Source organism: Parambassis ranga, chromosome 4, assembly GCF_900634625.1.
Source record: "Parambassis ranga chromosome 4, fParRan2.1, whole genome shotgun sequence".
NCBI classification, from domain to species: domain Eukaryota; kingdom Metazoa; phylum Chordata; class Actinopteri; family Ambassidae; genus Parambassis; species Parambassis ranga.
This window is the reverse complement of record NC_041025.1, coordinates 11,777,003-11,792,648: the sequence shown is the minus strand read 5'-3', so window position 1 is coordinate 11,792,648 and position 15,646 is coordinate 11,777,003. Positions and strand designations below refer to the sequence as shown.

At 40.9% G+C, this 15,646-nt stretch overlaps 1 protein-coding gene across 1 annotated transcript in view; it reads left to right on the top strand.

The window, feature by feature from the left end:
- The window catches only part of agbl4 (AGBL carboxypeptidase 4), a 211,315-nt gene that overhangs the window by 123,910 nt on the left and 71,759 nt on the right, over window positions 1–15,646 (top strand). The window contains exon 6 of the mRNA XM_028403749.1: window positions 15,335–15,394. Coding sequence (XP_028259550.1) covers window positions 15,335–15,394 — 60 coding nt within the window. The remainder of the gene's footprint in view (window positions 1–15,334; window positions 15,395–15,646) is intronic.

The window sequence follows — 15,646 nt, the reverse complement described above, 5'->3', positions numbered from 1 at the left end:
CCATCTGCTGGTGTACAGCCCTGTTATTCCCTCTTTCAAATACTGGTAATTAACAAATACTACACTCTACTGTAAATGCTATTTTTGCTCTATGTGTGAGCAGGGTGAAAAACATCACAAGGAGCTGCAGTCTGTTAATTAGAGTGTATTTATGGCAATTAAAGTATCTGCTTTAGTGTTTTAGAAGAGACTAACTAAAAGAATTTTTAATGTCTTACCCAGAGATATATCAGTTAGCTCATGCTACTGTGAATACCAGCACCATGGTCTGCTCCAACCGGAGCTGTTGAACCGCTTTAAGACAGCAAAAATGAATGTGGTTTGAAAGTGGATCGAGTGAATATGGTGTCATAGAAAGTTAGCCCATTTTACACTATTGTGACCATTGAACATGATAATCCGCCCGGTGTTATCGCTGTCTTCACTGCATTATGCTACTGTCTCACAGCAGGGACTTTGACCGCGCATATTTCACCATCCAATTACCAGGTGAAATTGGCTGTTTAATTTTACAGCCTCAATGAAGATGCTCTATCAGAATGATGGCAATTCAGTTAGCCCCCTAACACCACCACCACCACGGGCAGCCTGCTCATCTAAGACAACTTTCTGTGTTTGTCTGGGTGTCTGTGTAGTTGTGTGCATGTTCCTAAGTGCAATGAAAAAAGTGCTATAGAAGTATAAATCAAACAAGGTGATGATAACTTTGGCGTTGACACTGTGATCCATCGTCTTGCCGCCACACTGACTGTTTTCATTTTAGCCAGCAGCAGGCTGCGACTGAGAGGCTTTCTACCAAAATATAATTGTTTAGAAGTAATGAGCTGGAAAAGAGGACAGAGAAAAGGGGAAAAGGAGAGAGAGAGAGAGAGAGAGAGAGAGAGAGAGAGAGAGAAACCGCAAAGTGACTATTAGATGGAAAGAGAAAAAATTAAACTCACTACAGTAAACACAATTGACAAAACTCGCCCCCCCTACCTCCTGTCTGTGTGTCCACATGTTATGTCTGCAGTTATCAACCTCAGGACAGTATGGACGTGTGACTTTGCTTTATGCTTACATAAGTACAGGACTGAAGCATGTCCTTATTGAGCAATAAAAACTAAAGATATTTCAGGGCTTTGCTGGTGCAGTTGTTTCTTTTCGCCTGGCTTATTTAATCGGAGTAGAATTAGTGTCAGACACTGCTACAGCACAGAAACCATTCCACAACCAGCCTGCATGACAATATACTGGACAGTGGTTGAGGGAGGGGATGATGTGGGCAGTGTTCAATGAAGCAGGAGTGTAGCTACATCCATGTAAGGGTAACAGACCTCAGCTGGTCATCTCATTTATTAATCCTGCTCTCTAAGAAGAGCTTCAGCCATTGTCAGGTTTATTGTGACATTTATTTGCCACTGCTGTTAACACGTTTTACTAAAATCAGAATTTAAAATTACAGACTGCTTAAAAGAACTAAAAAACTCTCTAGGAACTGTTACTTTTTCTCATTTTGGACTGAAGGCAGGCTTGATTCTACATTGACTAATTCACATCTTGTATAACATCCTGTGGTACAGAGTGGATCTACCTACAGATGAGGGCTGACCAGTTAGAATGACAACTATCTTACAGATCGCCTTTGTAAATAGTAACCAGATGTTGTGTGTAGGATAATCCAGGCTGCTTACCTCTAACATCCGGGACAACTGGCAGACATATAAAAGCAGAAGTCCTGAAGTTCTAAACTCTTCATTCTCTCCAGATTTGTTTAGTTTTTCCTTTTTGTCTGTTTATGCATCAGTTAAATAAAAAACACATCACAACTACAGCTAATGACTGCTGTAGTGAGTTTTTAAAATGAACAGTGAAAATGCCTTCTTCTGCCTGACTAAATGTCCAAAACACAAAGCTATTTATAAATGTACTTGATATTAAAGTATAAAAAAACGACTATTTGAGACAGAGCAAGATACAAAAAGGACTACTATCTGATAGGTGATTAATAAGCAGAGTAGATGACTGATTATGATTGATCAGAAGTGCAAACGTGATAATGTGTATTGTGTATATATGTGTGCATAATCCTCTCAGTGAGTTGGGAACACACTCAGATGTTGTGACTGTTTTGTGTAACGTGCTGCTGTGTATTGTGTTTGATTATGGGATCCATCACATTTGTATTTATAATGTATATTGCTCTGTTGCAGTGATTTTTTTGTGTGTGTAAATTAGACGGCTCCAACATGACTTTGAGGGTGAGCAAGGGCAAGGAAGAATTACCAGGTTGGGCAGATAACATTGATTTTGATCAAGACTGAGGAAAGAGAAATAGAGAGAGAGAGGGAATGCAAGAGCAAGCTGTCTGCAAGACATCAAACTTTCCAGTCTTCCTCAGATCAAAATTACCACCTTAGATGGGAATGAGAATTTTAATTAGAACTTGGGGCTATCTCATCTCAGAGTATGTGTGGAGCTAAAAGACTAATTCCCACCACAGACCCGCGTATCCCCCACCCCTGCCTTCACAGGCCACTTTGTCCGTTATTTAATAGGCTCTTTGTTATCTATCTACTTGGGTTTGCCAGGTACTTAGAGCCCCTCCATTGGAATATTAGGTATTCTGATGAGGCAGGCAGCTGTGTGCTCCACACAGATGGTGCCTGCTGTAATCAGCACTCTCAAAAGAACTGCTCTCATATCTCCCCCCAAACTTATCCTTTTTATGATTACAAAACACAGAGCTGCAAATTGTTATGAACAAGATAGATATATTTACTGGCAGCATAAAATACAGTGGCGCCCAACAATTCAATCCCTTTCAGACTGATTCGTACTGCTGAGTGCACTCTCTTAGATGAGGACATTTGGTAATAGAGACCATGAATAGCATTCAGATTCACCCTCTCCAAATGGGGTATTATGTGTTAGAATTGGTAGACATAGAGACCTTGTAGAAATGCTGTACAGTGTATTCAATCTGTTTGTCAGGGGCGGTCAAGGACAGATCCATAACCTTAGGGTAGGCCGAGCAAAATCAGTTGTGTAAGCAACAAATGACAAATATCAATTCACACACAACCACAAAACCACTTAATTGTGTTATGACCAGTTCAAAACATACAAGCGGAGAAGATACAAATGGTGCTGCCAGTGATGTAAGATGTGAAAAGTGTGTGGCTTGCATTTTGTGTCCAGACTGCACCCAGATTTAATTTACACCTCATAATCACAGTGCGTATCCTGTGCTTTTGCAAATGTGTAACCCTCACACTCTAGTAACAAATTACTGAACATGCAATCATGAGATCCTTGGCAGAAAATGTGCATTGCATAACATTTTTTTTCCTTTTTGTTTTATATGGTAAATATGTGGCTTTTATTTACAGACGCTGTGATTTGTTGATTAAACAGTGAGAAGTAGGGGACTGTTATGGGTTCCATGTAGTCCTCAGTATGCATTTGAGTATTCCCAGCATTACAGAGAACAGGGCAGTGAGCGTTGTCAGGTGTAGGCTGGGACCTTATCAATGAAGCGGCTCAGCCTGTAATTAGTGCTATAATCACCTCCCTAATTCAACCACTGCTCAGCATCTAACCCAGCTCTCCGCTCCTCTCCCACCTCTCTCCTTTCCCTTCCTCTCATACTTTGCTTTCAAACATTTTGCTGCAACTGTGTTTCTGAATCCTGTTTGTTGGTTAACTCTTCCTTCTTCCATTCTCGTCTTCTTTCCAAGCCAACGCCTCTGTCCTTCACTCATATGCATCTGAAGCTAAATGAGAGAATTCTTCTCATTAGTAGTGCATTGGGCCATCATACCCAGAGGGCGAGGGAGCGTTCTCAGCACTGAACAGCTCAGCAGAGCTCTGTGGGGTCAATGAGCTGGTTAAGAAGTGATATTTAATACTAGACGTGCAGGGTGGATATAGTTCCCCTTGCCTGTGAGAGGTGCTTATGTGTAGTGTGAACAATAGAGAAAGTTTACACACACAAACATACACACACACACAGAAAGCCCTTAAGGGAGCGTAGTCCAAGCATTTAATGATATTAATGACTTTATTTTAGCAGCACTTTAGCAAACAAAGAAAATCTTAACAGAATAAACAAAGTACTTAACAGGCTCATTAAAACCAAAAGAGAGAACTTTTAATTTTTGTCTTTCTACTCCACTTCACAGAACTTCTTCAGGGAGGCTCAATCCCAACACTGTCTTTATGCAAAAAGAGCGTAATAAACAGTGTTCATCTCTATTTGAACATGTTTTTTAGATTCTATTGTCTAATTTTGTAACAGTGCTTGACATGTGCCCATACATGAAGAACAATTCAGTCCCTTCTGAGTAGTAACAACAAACCTATGACTAAGAAGGCCTAATTATCAAGTGAATTGTTTTGTTATTTTCCCCTTTGCATTCCTCTGATAAGCACAGATTCCAGGGTTTGAGGAGGAACATTGACACTGACACAAAGCTAACATGAGCTACAATCCCGCTTTTCCAAAGTCACACATTTGTCATGTGCAATCATCTGAGCAATATGTGAGCCACTATTGTATACATGCTGGTAGTTAGTTAGAAGATCATTTCTGGAAGGAGATTTCCACATTTAGTACTTAACAGCCTGATGAATGAGTGCGCTCAGTATCAACCAGAACTGTATGTGTTTGACTAATAGGCAGGTTAAGTCTCTTGATCCTTTGAGACTCAATGGCTTCAAAGAGTGAGCTGCAACATGGCTGAGTCAGCAGTCATTTCATTACATTTACAAACAAAGCTACGCTGCTTCAGCAACAGTATTTTATCGGGTCGACGGCAGCAGATTAATGCAACACGTTCAGTGTTAGAACTTTGTTGTCATCTAAATGCACCCCACAGCATGTCTTCACTGTAGTTTTGTTGATAAAAGTGGCTGAAATTTAAATCACTCCTAAAATGTAAATTCAAGCCTTTGAAAATTGTGAATTGTAAGGACTGTGAAGTTTCACAACTGTGTGTGCATTTATGGTGTAAGATAACAGTGCTCTTAATGGAATTCACAATTTTTCTAAAGCTCGATGATAGAATAAGACGTGTGTGTGTGTGTGTTCGTTCATAGTCATGGTATTTGTGTTGGAAAGAACTCAGGAAGTACAGCTGTCTGTCTTTGTTTGTGTGTGACTGCCAGAAAAGGCCTGGGGAGAGATATTGTGTGTGCACACACGCTCACACAGACCATACCGGCGTCACCATGAGGCCACTTGGCATGTAGCCTTTCTTGCGCTGTTCTGTAATGTGATTTGTCCCGACTATTGATACCCCAAAATGCCCTGCTCTCCTCCCTCAACCCTCTCGTTAGCCCCCACCCACCCCACTTCACCCCCACTTCCAATTTCCACACTAACCCAATTAGCATCTCGTCAATAATGCTCAGCATTTCATTTTGCTGCTTTAATTAACAAATTCAATTTGCTCGAAACTGCTGTGAAAACAAATTAAAAGCACAGCAAATTAAAAGCCCTCAGTTCCAGCGGATATAGCTAAGGTGATTACAGATGCGTCAAACGACTGTTTTCTTGTTTGTTTTATCTCGGGAGAGGAAAAAAAAGGCTCCTGAGAGGAGGGGAGACTTTAGCTGGGGTGTTGGGGCAGTATGATGTGGAGCAGCAGAGGAGGTGGAGAAGGGACTGAGGCAAAGTTGGTGTTGGTGCTTTTTTCCCTTAACAACAGGGGTTCTGCTACAGTATATACACTAATAGTATATATATGTATACAGCTAATACTGTACACACATCACACATTGTACAGTACAGACATGATGTTCTTCAGATACGTATTGTTCAAAATCACTGGAATTAATGTTAATACAATTCTGAACAATGCTACAGTAAGACATTAATGCAGCTCAAATATTCTGTATGTATGTTGGGCTCTGTCAAATGCTGTGCCATGTAATCAATTATGTAATTGTCATAGACACACAGTGTGCAGCCAAGGAGCTGAGAGTCTTGTGCCAAAAGATTACATTCTCTTTGTCCTCCTGCTGGCTACAGTACAGTAGGATATCCAGTGTGTACACAGGAAGCAGCTTAAGTGATCTTTGTATCTGAATGCTTGGAGTTCTGTCTAACTTTGCTTTGGGACTAAGCTGTACCAGAGGTATACATCCATCTAAGTTGGAATGCATATCCATGTCCACATCCATAAGTGAGCATAATGCTGATCCCATTTAGCTGGGACCCCTGAAACTTTTCTACAACTTAAAAAAATGAATGAATGGACAAATATTTCTTTACTGCTACAAGCTGTAATGCTAATGCTACTGGGATCTGACTTATTATCAGCTGTTCTTCAACATGCTTTCTACCTGCCCTCATTCTGTCCTCTTGCCTGATCCTCTGGCTGAATGGAGCCGTTATTACTGTTGTTTGGCCACCTTGAAAATCACACAGGCCTTGAGATTCCCAGCAATCAGCAGAAAGACCGCAGCACCACATATTAGATCACATTCTGGCTTCTGTCTCTGTCTTGCTGTATTTCAGGTTATACAAGGATAGACCAGACATTCTCCACAACAGCACTGCTCACCCTCTTGACTGGGCCAGTTCACACACACACACACTCACACAGCTAATGGAACTGGACATAAGCCAGGTACCTGTGATGGTCAATGCAGCTTTGTTTAGCCACGATGTTAAATTGATTTTTAGGTTCCAAGTCACACTGCTCTGGCAGACGCTGACCCTGTCCTGACAGCGAGTGCTGCTTTTAAGCAGTTTCCTCTTGTTGAGTTTGTCCTCGTCATATGAGTGACCTTTAAGTATTGTCCTGCTCTATCTCCTCTCAGTCCCTCTGTCCTGACAAGCTGTGATTAGAAGTTACAAGACAGATACTTTAGGTCCACGCATCAACATCTGGAGCGCTGCTGTTTTGACATGAGGACACACACATCTCTCAATTCTTGCTGTTTAATTGTTTGTGTGTGTGTGTTTGCTTGTGTTTGCGTTTCAATGTATCTCTCACAAACTCTTTTCCCCCTCCCTCGCTCTCGTTTGCTAGCAGCTAATTACTGTCCCGCTTAATTACCAGTAACACAGCAGTCCAGCCTGCTTCAGCTTTAAAGAACTATTCAGCACTCCATTCCAATACCTGATTGAACTCAACTAAATGGAAAAGTTGTGCTGAGGAAAACGCTTTAGTCACACAACATTTTGTTTCATTTCTTTTCTAATATGTCTCCCTCTGTCTGGTTACTTGAAGATAACAAACATTTGAATTTGTTTTGGGGGATCATGAAATATAAAAATAGCAGGTTTTGAAATGGAAAAAAAGGCAGCGAGACAGGAGAGCAGGATTGTTTCATGACTTGAACACATACACATTCACCAGTTTTGTTGGATCCATAAAGGCAATAAACCGATAGAAACATACACGTCTTCTGACCTTCAGCTCCAATTAGGCCCCCGAGGAGAGATGGGTGAACTTTTCAACCTTACATCTTGTCTATTGATACTCCAATAGGGGTGGTCTAGACACAGAGAAAACGGCAAGTCAATATTCAAGTTCATGATGTTGTGAGGAGGAAGGGGGGGGGGGGGGAGGAGCACAAGTTTCAGTTCCAGTCGCAAAAACTTCAAGTTTGTTGACACCTCTGAAACTTCCAAGTCCCATATGGAGAATCACACTTCCATTTTCTATCTCTCACAGTTGATTGAAGACCCCTGAAAGAAAATGATGGAAATATAAGACTATAAAACCAAGGTGGATTTTCCACTATACTACTGGCAATGGAGTGTTTCCTATAGATAAAACTTTTTAACACAGCAGAAGAGAGGGCGCTCTGTAATATAAATGGGAAGGCTGCTCTCTTAAACTTGTTGATGAAGGACACTGTGGCATTTTATTTATTTTTTACTGCATTCTAAGCTAGTGTGCTTGAACTGATAGAACAGCAGAACACTGACATGATCAAAGAGTCAATCACACATAATTTATTTATCACATTACATTTAGAACAACCCTAAACCACTCAGTAATTTTAAATTAACGATAAAAATGAATTTTGTTTACAAACTAGATTTGTCAAGTTTGATTTTAATGATTAAAAAGGTCAAGTATCAGATCCAGTAATGTTCAAGCAGCTATAGGACTTGATCTCTGCTCAGAGCTGACTGTGTGTCTGCGATGGGAGGGCATTGATTTGGTGTTCTCTGGTAAATACCAGGTCACTACACCTGCACTCCATCAGGCAGGGGTCAATCACAGCCCAATGGGGAAATGATGATAGGACAGAGTCCATCTGTATGTGTGTGTGTGCTTGTGTGTTGAAGTATCAAGTATGCTATCAGTGCCTTCTTCTCATTGATTGGTCCCCAGTGTCAAGACATTGTCATTGATTCTTCAGGTCAGGTCGTTGTTGAAACCCTTGGCTCAGCAGGGGCTCTCAGGTTACCATTTTGTGCACGTACAGTATGTACACACATACAGTATACACACTGACAGTGATGTACAGACATGGTCTGTCATACAGATATTAACATTTACATACAGATGCTTGATACATGCAATGAATAGGAACAACAACTCAGTACACAGTATGTGCCGCTGCAGGTTATTTTTATTATTTTTTTGCCTTATTATACCAAAGATTAAATACAGAGGTATTGATTGATTACTTCATGCCACAAAGGATAATGGGCTGATAATAGGCCTGTTCATGGAAGTGATTTTGCTGGTTTTGTCCGCCTTGTGTGGAAAGTAACCCATGCTGTTGACTAAATATTTTTTCTGTCTTCTTTTTATCTACATTTAGGGAGTTTTTAGCTAAGTCATGTGCTGAGTTTAACATAGTAAGTAGCCTAAGCCATAGTTCAATTATCACACGTTCTCATGTGTAGTTTTAATTAAGCTAGACAGACTTGAGGGATCTTGGACCATGTGTTGAGGAGATAGGCTGTTTGGACTTTGTGAAATTCTGACTCCCGAGGAGATGCTATGGCAGGCCACAAGTACTGTGACAGATTTCTGAGTTGTGTAAGAGACAAAAAGGGACCTAGGGAATTCCCTGAGAAGCTCTGAAACAACAGCAAGGGAGCTATGGAGTCTGTTTGTGAAGTCATCATCAAGGTCTACCTCCTCTGTCTACCACACATAGTTGTTCACCTACTTTGGATGAAATGGGCTACCATGAGCGAGAGAGAAGCAGGGACCTGAACAGACATGTCTGGAACCCCAGCATTTAAACTCTGAATCTGAGAACACATCAAGCATAGTGGTTCACAGTGTACAGATTCAACGTGACCCACAGCTTAAAAAAAAAAAAAAAAAACATCACTGCACAACTGTTCTCTGCACCAGGCAGTAGGTGTCTCTGATATAGCCAGGAGGATTTCCACAACCTAATTCCTTTTCCTAGAGAATCACATCTGTGTAGTATGTCTTTCCTGAACCTCTCTAAATAAGGCAGAGGAAATCGTTCTCCAGTTGGCTGTGACAGACAGTAATGCCCTTGTCAAACTTGCATGCTACCAGTCAGACACGGATAACATATGATGTCACAACCAAAGCCATTTTAGCCTTAGAGTCTGGTGTGAAGGGGGCATTTTGTAACCATCTGGCAGGCTGAGGAAGTGCTGGCCAACTGGATCAAGTCATTGTCTTTAAACTGACAGTTAGCGTATTTGAATGAAGATAAGTGGGCCACCATGGTCATACTGCCTAGACCCATAGGATCCTTCAGGAAGAAGCAGGCGACCTGGCTGTGACAGAAAGATGGGAGGAAGAGCTGCTCTTTTAATTGGTCTTCATGAATATTTGATCATTTGAAGATGGAATTGAATCATGGATTAACTGCTATAAGAAGAAGGTGGTGGTGCTTATGTCTCCAAGACTATAGGCCCACACCATGTGTCACCATGACTTATCTGTACATGCCAGCTGTTGTGCATATCGTCAGATTGTTCAGAGGCAGCACAGCAATAGCAGCAGCATGCAGGGCTCTGTGCTGTGTGCAGGTGGCCGCGGCTGTCCTCCCCTTCCGCTCAGGAGGAAGCTGCTCTCCGCTCTCAGAAGGAATAAATCTTTTATTTGGTTTGTTGTATTTTTAACCGAAGGCTCCATGGTCACGCAACAAAGCCCCGCTTTCCATCCCCTCTGCTTCCATCCTCTCTCTCTCCTCCTTCTTGTGCCACAACACACATTACCTGACGCTGTCATGCAAGTGGAGATGATCACTTTTCAATGTCAAGCAGGCAATAGAAAAAAAGCCAATAGTGACTGTTTTTACTACTTTTGTGCCAAAATCTCAGCTACATTTGTGTCCAATAAATATATTGTTATCTCTGCTATTGTTAATATACTGTGAATTAATTATTATCTTTTATACTTACATTACTGTAAGGCAGGAGGCATCACATTTAGGCAGCATTAGGACCTGAACACCTGTATTCCTCTGACATTATGATATATCTTAGTGGGCCAGACAGCCACACCCAAACGTAACCTAAAAAGCTCATCCCATTAGATCATTCTTACCTCATCTCCTCTCTTAGTTACCATGGGACGATGAGTAAGATGCAGTCAGACACAGACAGAAGAGTACAGCAGGTTCCCCTTTTACCACCAGAGTGCTACAGATCAGCCTGGGCATTTTGTGTGTGTGTGTGTGTGTGTGTGCCAGCCAGGTGCTTGGGTTTTAGCTCTGTGAGCACACTCAGAAGGGAAAACGGTGACGCAGATGAGGTGATTGGGCTGTTTTACCAGATGAGGTAGACAGAGCAGACATTTGATGAGAGGACCAGAAGAAAATGGGAGATTAGTCAGGCTGTTCACTCACAGCCTCATCAATCATTGGTCCTCACTGTGACCCTGAATGTATGATAGCGTTATGCTTGTGTGTGTGTGTTTTTATGTGAGTGTGTGCTTAAACTATAGGTCACAAGAAACAGCAATAAGACTGGATGCAAGTGCCTGTTTTGTGATTGTGACCTCATCAAGAGAGGATGAGGGGTAAAACCAGGATGATGCTGCACAACAATAATTCATTTTCACTCCTTAATGTGGCAGCTATATAGTTTTGTATTTAAAAAAAAAATCACATGACTACAAGTATGTAAAACAGACCTGCAGGTGTACACAGTAAATTAATTATTATTATTTCTGTGTTTGGAGTTCTTCAAGACCAAACACACAGCTGAATGAGTAATGAACAGGTGGTCAGAAAAACACCTCCAAATGAATGCTAATGTTAATGCACTTTATCTACTGGCTGTGCAAATAGACAACCATTAACACAAACTGCAAAGTTATTTGGTTTTATATACAGAGTATTATTATTATTATTATTATTATTATTATTATTGTTATTATTATTAAGTCCTTTCATGTTCTCCATGTTAATAGTACCGCTTTCTCCAGCTGTATAAGAAATACTTTTTTTTTCTTAAAAACTGTGAAAGTAGTTGGATTGTGGCTGTGGCAGTGCAATTTGGCTATATTGACTTTAAATTAATTTAAAATGAGCTACAAAATGATGGCTGCGAGTTTAGTTACTCCTCCCCCATCCCCGGTTGGTCCCTCTGAGCCTTCTGTCCTTCTACTTCCTCAGCCTCTCTTTTTCAGTGTGATAACAATCAGCAAATATGAAAAGTAAATTCTGCAGGAAATGTTGGCAAATGGGTTTTGGGTAGATTGTGCATGAATATTTAATTTAGTCATAAAATAGGGGTTTAGTACATTAATGGTTTTTCTTCTGCTGTCACTCCATTTGACTCCTTCCTCCTCCTCCTCCTCCTCTTCCCACCCAGATTAGGCTGTGGTGGCACGGCACAGTCTGCTATCTGGCCTGCTGATTGGTTCTGTTAATGACCATATTTATACTGATTAGAACGTTATGGATTTCTTTAGGGGGGGTTGGCAGTTGTCAGACTCATATTAGAAGGCTATTTATAAAACAAAAAAAATATTTCTAGTAATATTCAACAGAGACTAATAGAAACTAATAACAAGAGAATCTGGTAAAGACGTTCATAGAGAAACTGAGTTTGTCTTTAAGTCAGAATATCAATTTTCCCTTGGTTTGAAGTCTTTGCAAAATCGCATCTTTCCACTTATGGAGGGAAGGATCGAACATTATCAAGGCGCACACTCACAAGATATCCAGGAATAGAAGCAATGATCCAGGCTTTCTTCTCAACTTACCTGCCTCAAAAAATTAATCATCTTCTCATATAACACTGTAGCTATGTAAAGTCAATGTGTGACTCTAGTCTCCTGGTGTGTATCTGTGTTGTGTTACTGTGCATGCTGCTGACCACAGACCCCCAGAGTCCACGGTGGCTGGCTGGATGACAGTGACAGCTGGAGTGGTCGTCACCTCTGTTTCCCAACTGCTTTCTTGTTTTCTGACCTAATAACACTTTAACTGGCAGGTTCAGCCTGGATCCACCTCTGGTAAACATCTGTGGATCTGAGGCAGATGTGGTTTCACAAATAATTATTCTACCTTCTAGGAGTTATATTTAAGTGTGGCTCTCTTTATCAGGTCAGTGCAATTAGTATCTGTCAGTACACAAAGAAAAGGTAATAATGATGACATCAATCAATCGCTTAGTAAGTCAGTAACAAACAGTGACTGTATCTGTGTTAATCTCTTGTACTCTGTCAGCATGGCAGTTGGAGGGCAGTGAGGCTACCCAGGGTGTGATCCCTCAGCTCCTGGCTATGTTTGATAAAGATTAATTCAATCCTATTTTCTGCCCTGAAATGCTTTTGCTAATGTAATTCTGTCCCTCCACCCCCTGCTTTGTGTGTGTCTGTCTGTCTCCCTCGTAAGGAACACTAAGCACCTTATCCGTGTGGAGGACTTACAAAAGCAGCAGGAAGAGAAGCTGTAGTAGCGTGTTGTAATTCTTCGATTCATTATCTGTGTACAAGCACTGGCAGGCCTTACAGGGCTACACTGCTTCAGGTGATGGTGTCTGCATGACTCCATACTTTCACTGTCATACCACAATCTTTCAGTTTTACTTGCAGAGCTCTATGGAGCCAGTAGAGGGTGCTACACAACCCAAGTGTTAATTAAATCAATCTATCTGCTAATACAGACTTCCATTTTAGACGGTGCATTTATATTTATCATTTCATTGCTCATGCTTTAGTTTTAGTGTAAACAGAACCATACAATATAAGCCGGACCTCTTGAAGCTAAGTGAAAAACAAGATGAGAGTGGTGTGTGTTAAAAATGTATTTACAGCTGCACAGTACTGGGATTGTAGTCTTGTAGTTCTGGTCTGTTACAATGCAGTATCAGTAAGCAGAATCAGTACATGATGTTTCTGTAGTGATACTGATTCCTGCTACAACTCCAGAGCTGACTGACTGTTGGTCTCTGCAGATTGTATTGTGTGCATGCATGTGTGTGTGGAAAGCAGGAGAGAGAGGTGGTCTCAGCTTGTTTCATATTGTCATACTGACCTCTACAGCATACATGATCTCCTACCTCAGCATCATTATTATAACACACACACACACACCACTCCAGACATATGTTACAATATATGTAAGTTTATTCTTCCACATTGTTGCATCTCAGCATCAGTAGAGAGACTTTCCCTTCTCAGTCCAAACATCTTTTACTCTGCTCAGTGTCTGACTGAAATCTTAACTTTTCATATATTCCCTCACCCCTCCCTGAAGTATCACCCCTCCCACATCTTTCTCAACGACTTGTGTAATCTTGTGTCTTACCTGTCTGTGTGACAGGCAGCCTTTCACTTCACCTTCAAGTGTGTAGCCATTTGGAAACACTATAAACACTTTGGATTTTACACCAAGGTTGGACATGTTGAAAATGATTTTGGAGCATAGCCTGGTCAGTACACCTGATACCACACAGCTTTACATGGTGTGCATTTCTTGAAACCTCCTACTTTTGCATGTAGCAACATGAAACTCCAGAATTTGTCAAGCTGTTTAGTCTGACTATAAGCTACCTACTTGTGTTTATGGTGACCACACTGCCTCAGCTAGTGTCTTTTGAAGTATACATTTAAACAATTTGACGGTTAACATTTTCAGGTAACCAAACATGATAGCTCATTTCCCAACTTACTAATTAGCAGTACGGTAGCTCCAAATCCACTGCAAAATTTGACATTTTTAATGGAGTTCATGCTAAAGCTTTGAGTTTTAGAAAGGGAGAAGATTTGGAACAGAGATCACCGACATTTCCGTAGGAATGAATTATTCTCCATTTGGCTCACATCCATTCACAGAATGGAAACAAGACATAAAGCTACTACTTGAGTTGACTGGGCCACAAAAACACTCTCCTCATGACACTTGTTTTTGAACAATCCTAGTCTTCTTTAGTAAACATGCACTGATAAACATGTATTTATGATGAATCCATTTACATACTAATTTCCACTCAAATTGTATAAGTAGCAGCCAATCAGAGAGTTGTACTCTAAGCTGTGCTGTATTTGAGAGAAGGACTCAAAGTATGCTGAGAGTCTCTTTGCTTATCGCTCTCAGCAACCAGTTGAATATTAATAATGTCTGGTCCTTTAAAAAAAAAACCCCGCTTTGACGGTGACCCTGCCATTCTGTGCGTTTCTCACTCACATATACGCATAGATCCTTCATCCTTTCCTAGGATGTGAAGATCTTCTTTCCTAAGGGACTGGTAGATGTGGAGAGCTGAGGTGTTGATTACTGCAGTGCTCAATAGTCAAGTGTGTGTGTGTGTGTGTGTGTGTGTGTGTGTGTGTGTGCGTGTGTGTGTGTGTGAGTGTGTGTGCGTGCGTGCGTGCGTGTGTGCGTGCGTGTGTGTGTGTAGAAAGGCAGCAGGTTAAAGAGAGGGGTAGCCAGCTAGCACCTCCTCTAGACTCCTTCTCAGCTGCTGGAGACATCAAGTGTAAAATTGCACACTCTTTCAAACACACTCCATCAAAACCCATGAGGTCACACTTACACATGCACAAGCTCACACTCACATGCACACACAGTGTGGGGAATAAAAATGACTGTGAAAATAAAGTTACACAAACTCACAAATTCTTCACATCAGATGTTGAACTACACAGGAACGTTAAGTACTTATATATAGGAATACACAATTCAAAGCCTCTAATAGAAAGATTATTTTAAGACTCAGTGTCAATACAGAATCAGTCATAAAACAACATAAAAATAAGCTTTTATAAATAATGTCTCAACATTAAGCTACTGGTGCTATAGCGAGCTAAACTAATCTGGCAAATGTGAGATGGATCAATACTTTCTCTGCAGGACTTTTATATGAGAATCGATACTATGACTGATGATTATTTTCTGACATTTATCTGACTTTTTTCTCTCTTTTTCTTTTCAGCAACAAAGGCGTCTTGATCTGTTAACTATCACCAACTCTGGTAAGTCCCTACATGGGATTGTCTCACCCACTGCAGCAACACCTCACCCCCATTATAAAAAAAAAATCTGGTTTTCACCTATAAAGGCCCCCATTGTCAGTACATAGTTGTTATGTTTTGCTATTGATTTGACAGGAACCATGGCACTAAAGCAGCTTATGTATTTCCTGTTACCCACCTCTAGATGTTATAAAAGGGGGAACAGGCTGTTTTCTGCATGCTGCTCACATGTAACAGCACAGCTGGGCAGTCGCATAGAACTGTGCATGTGC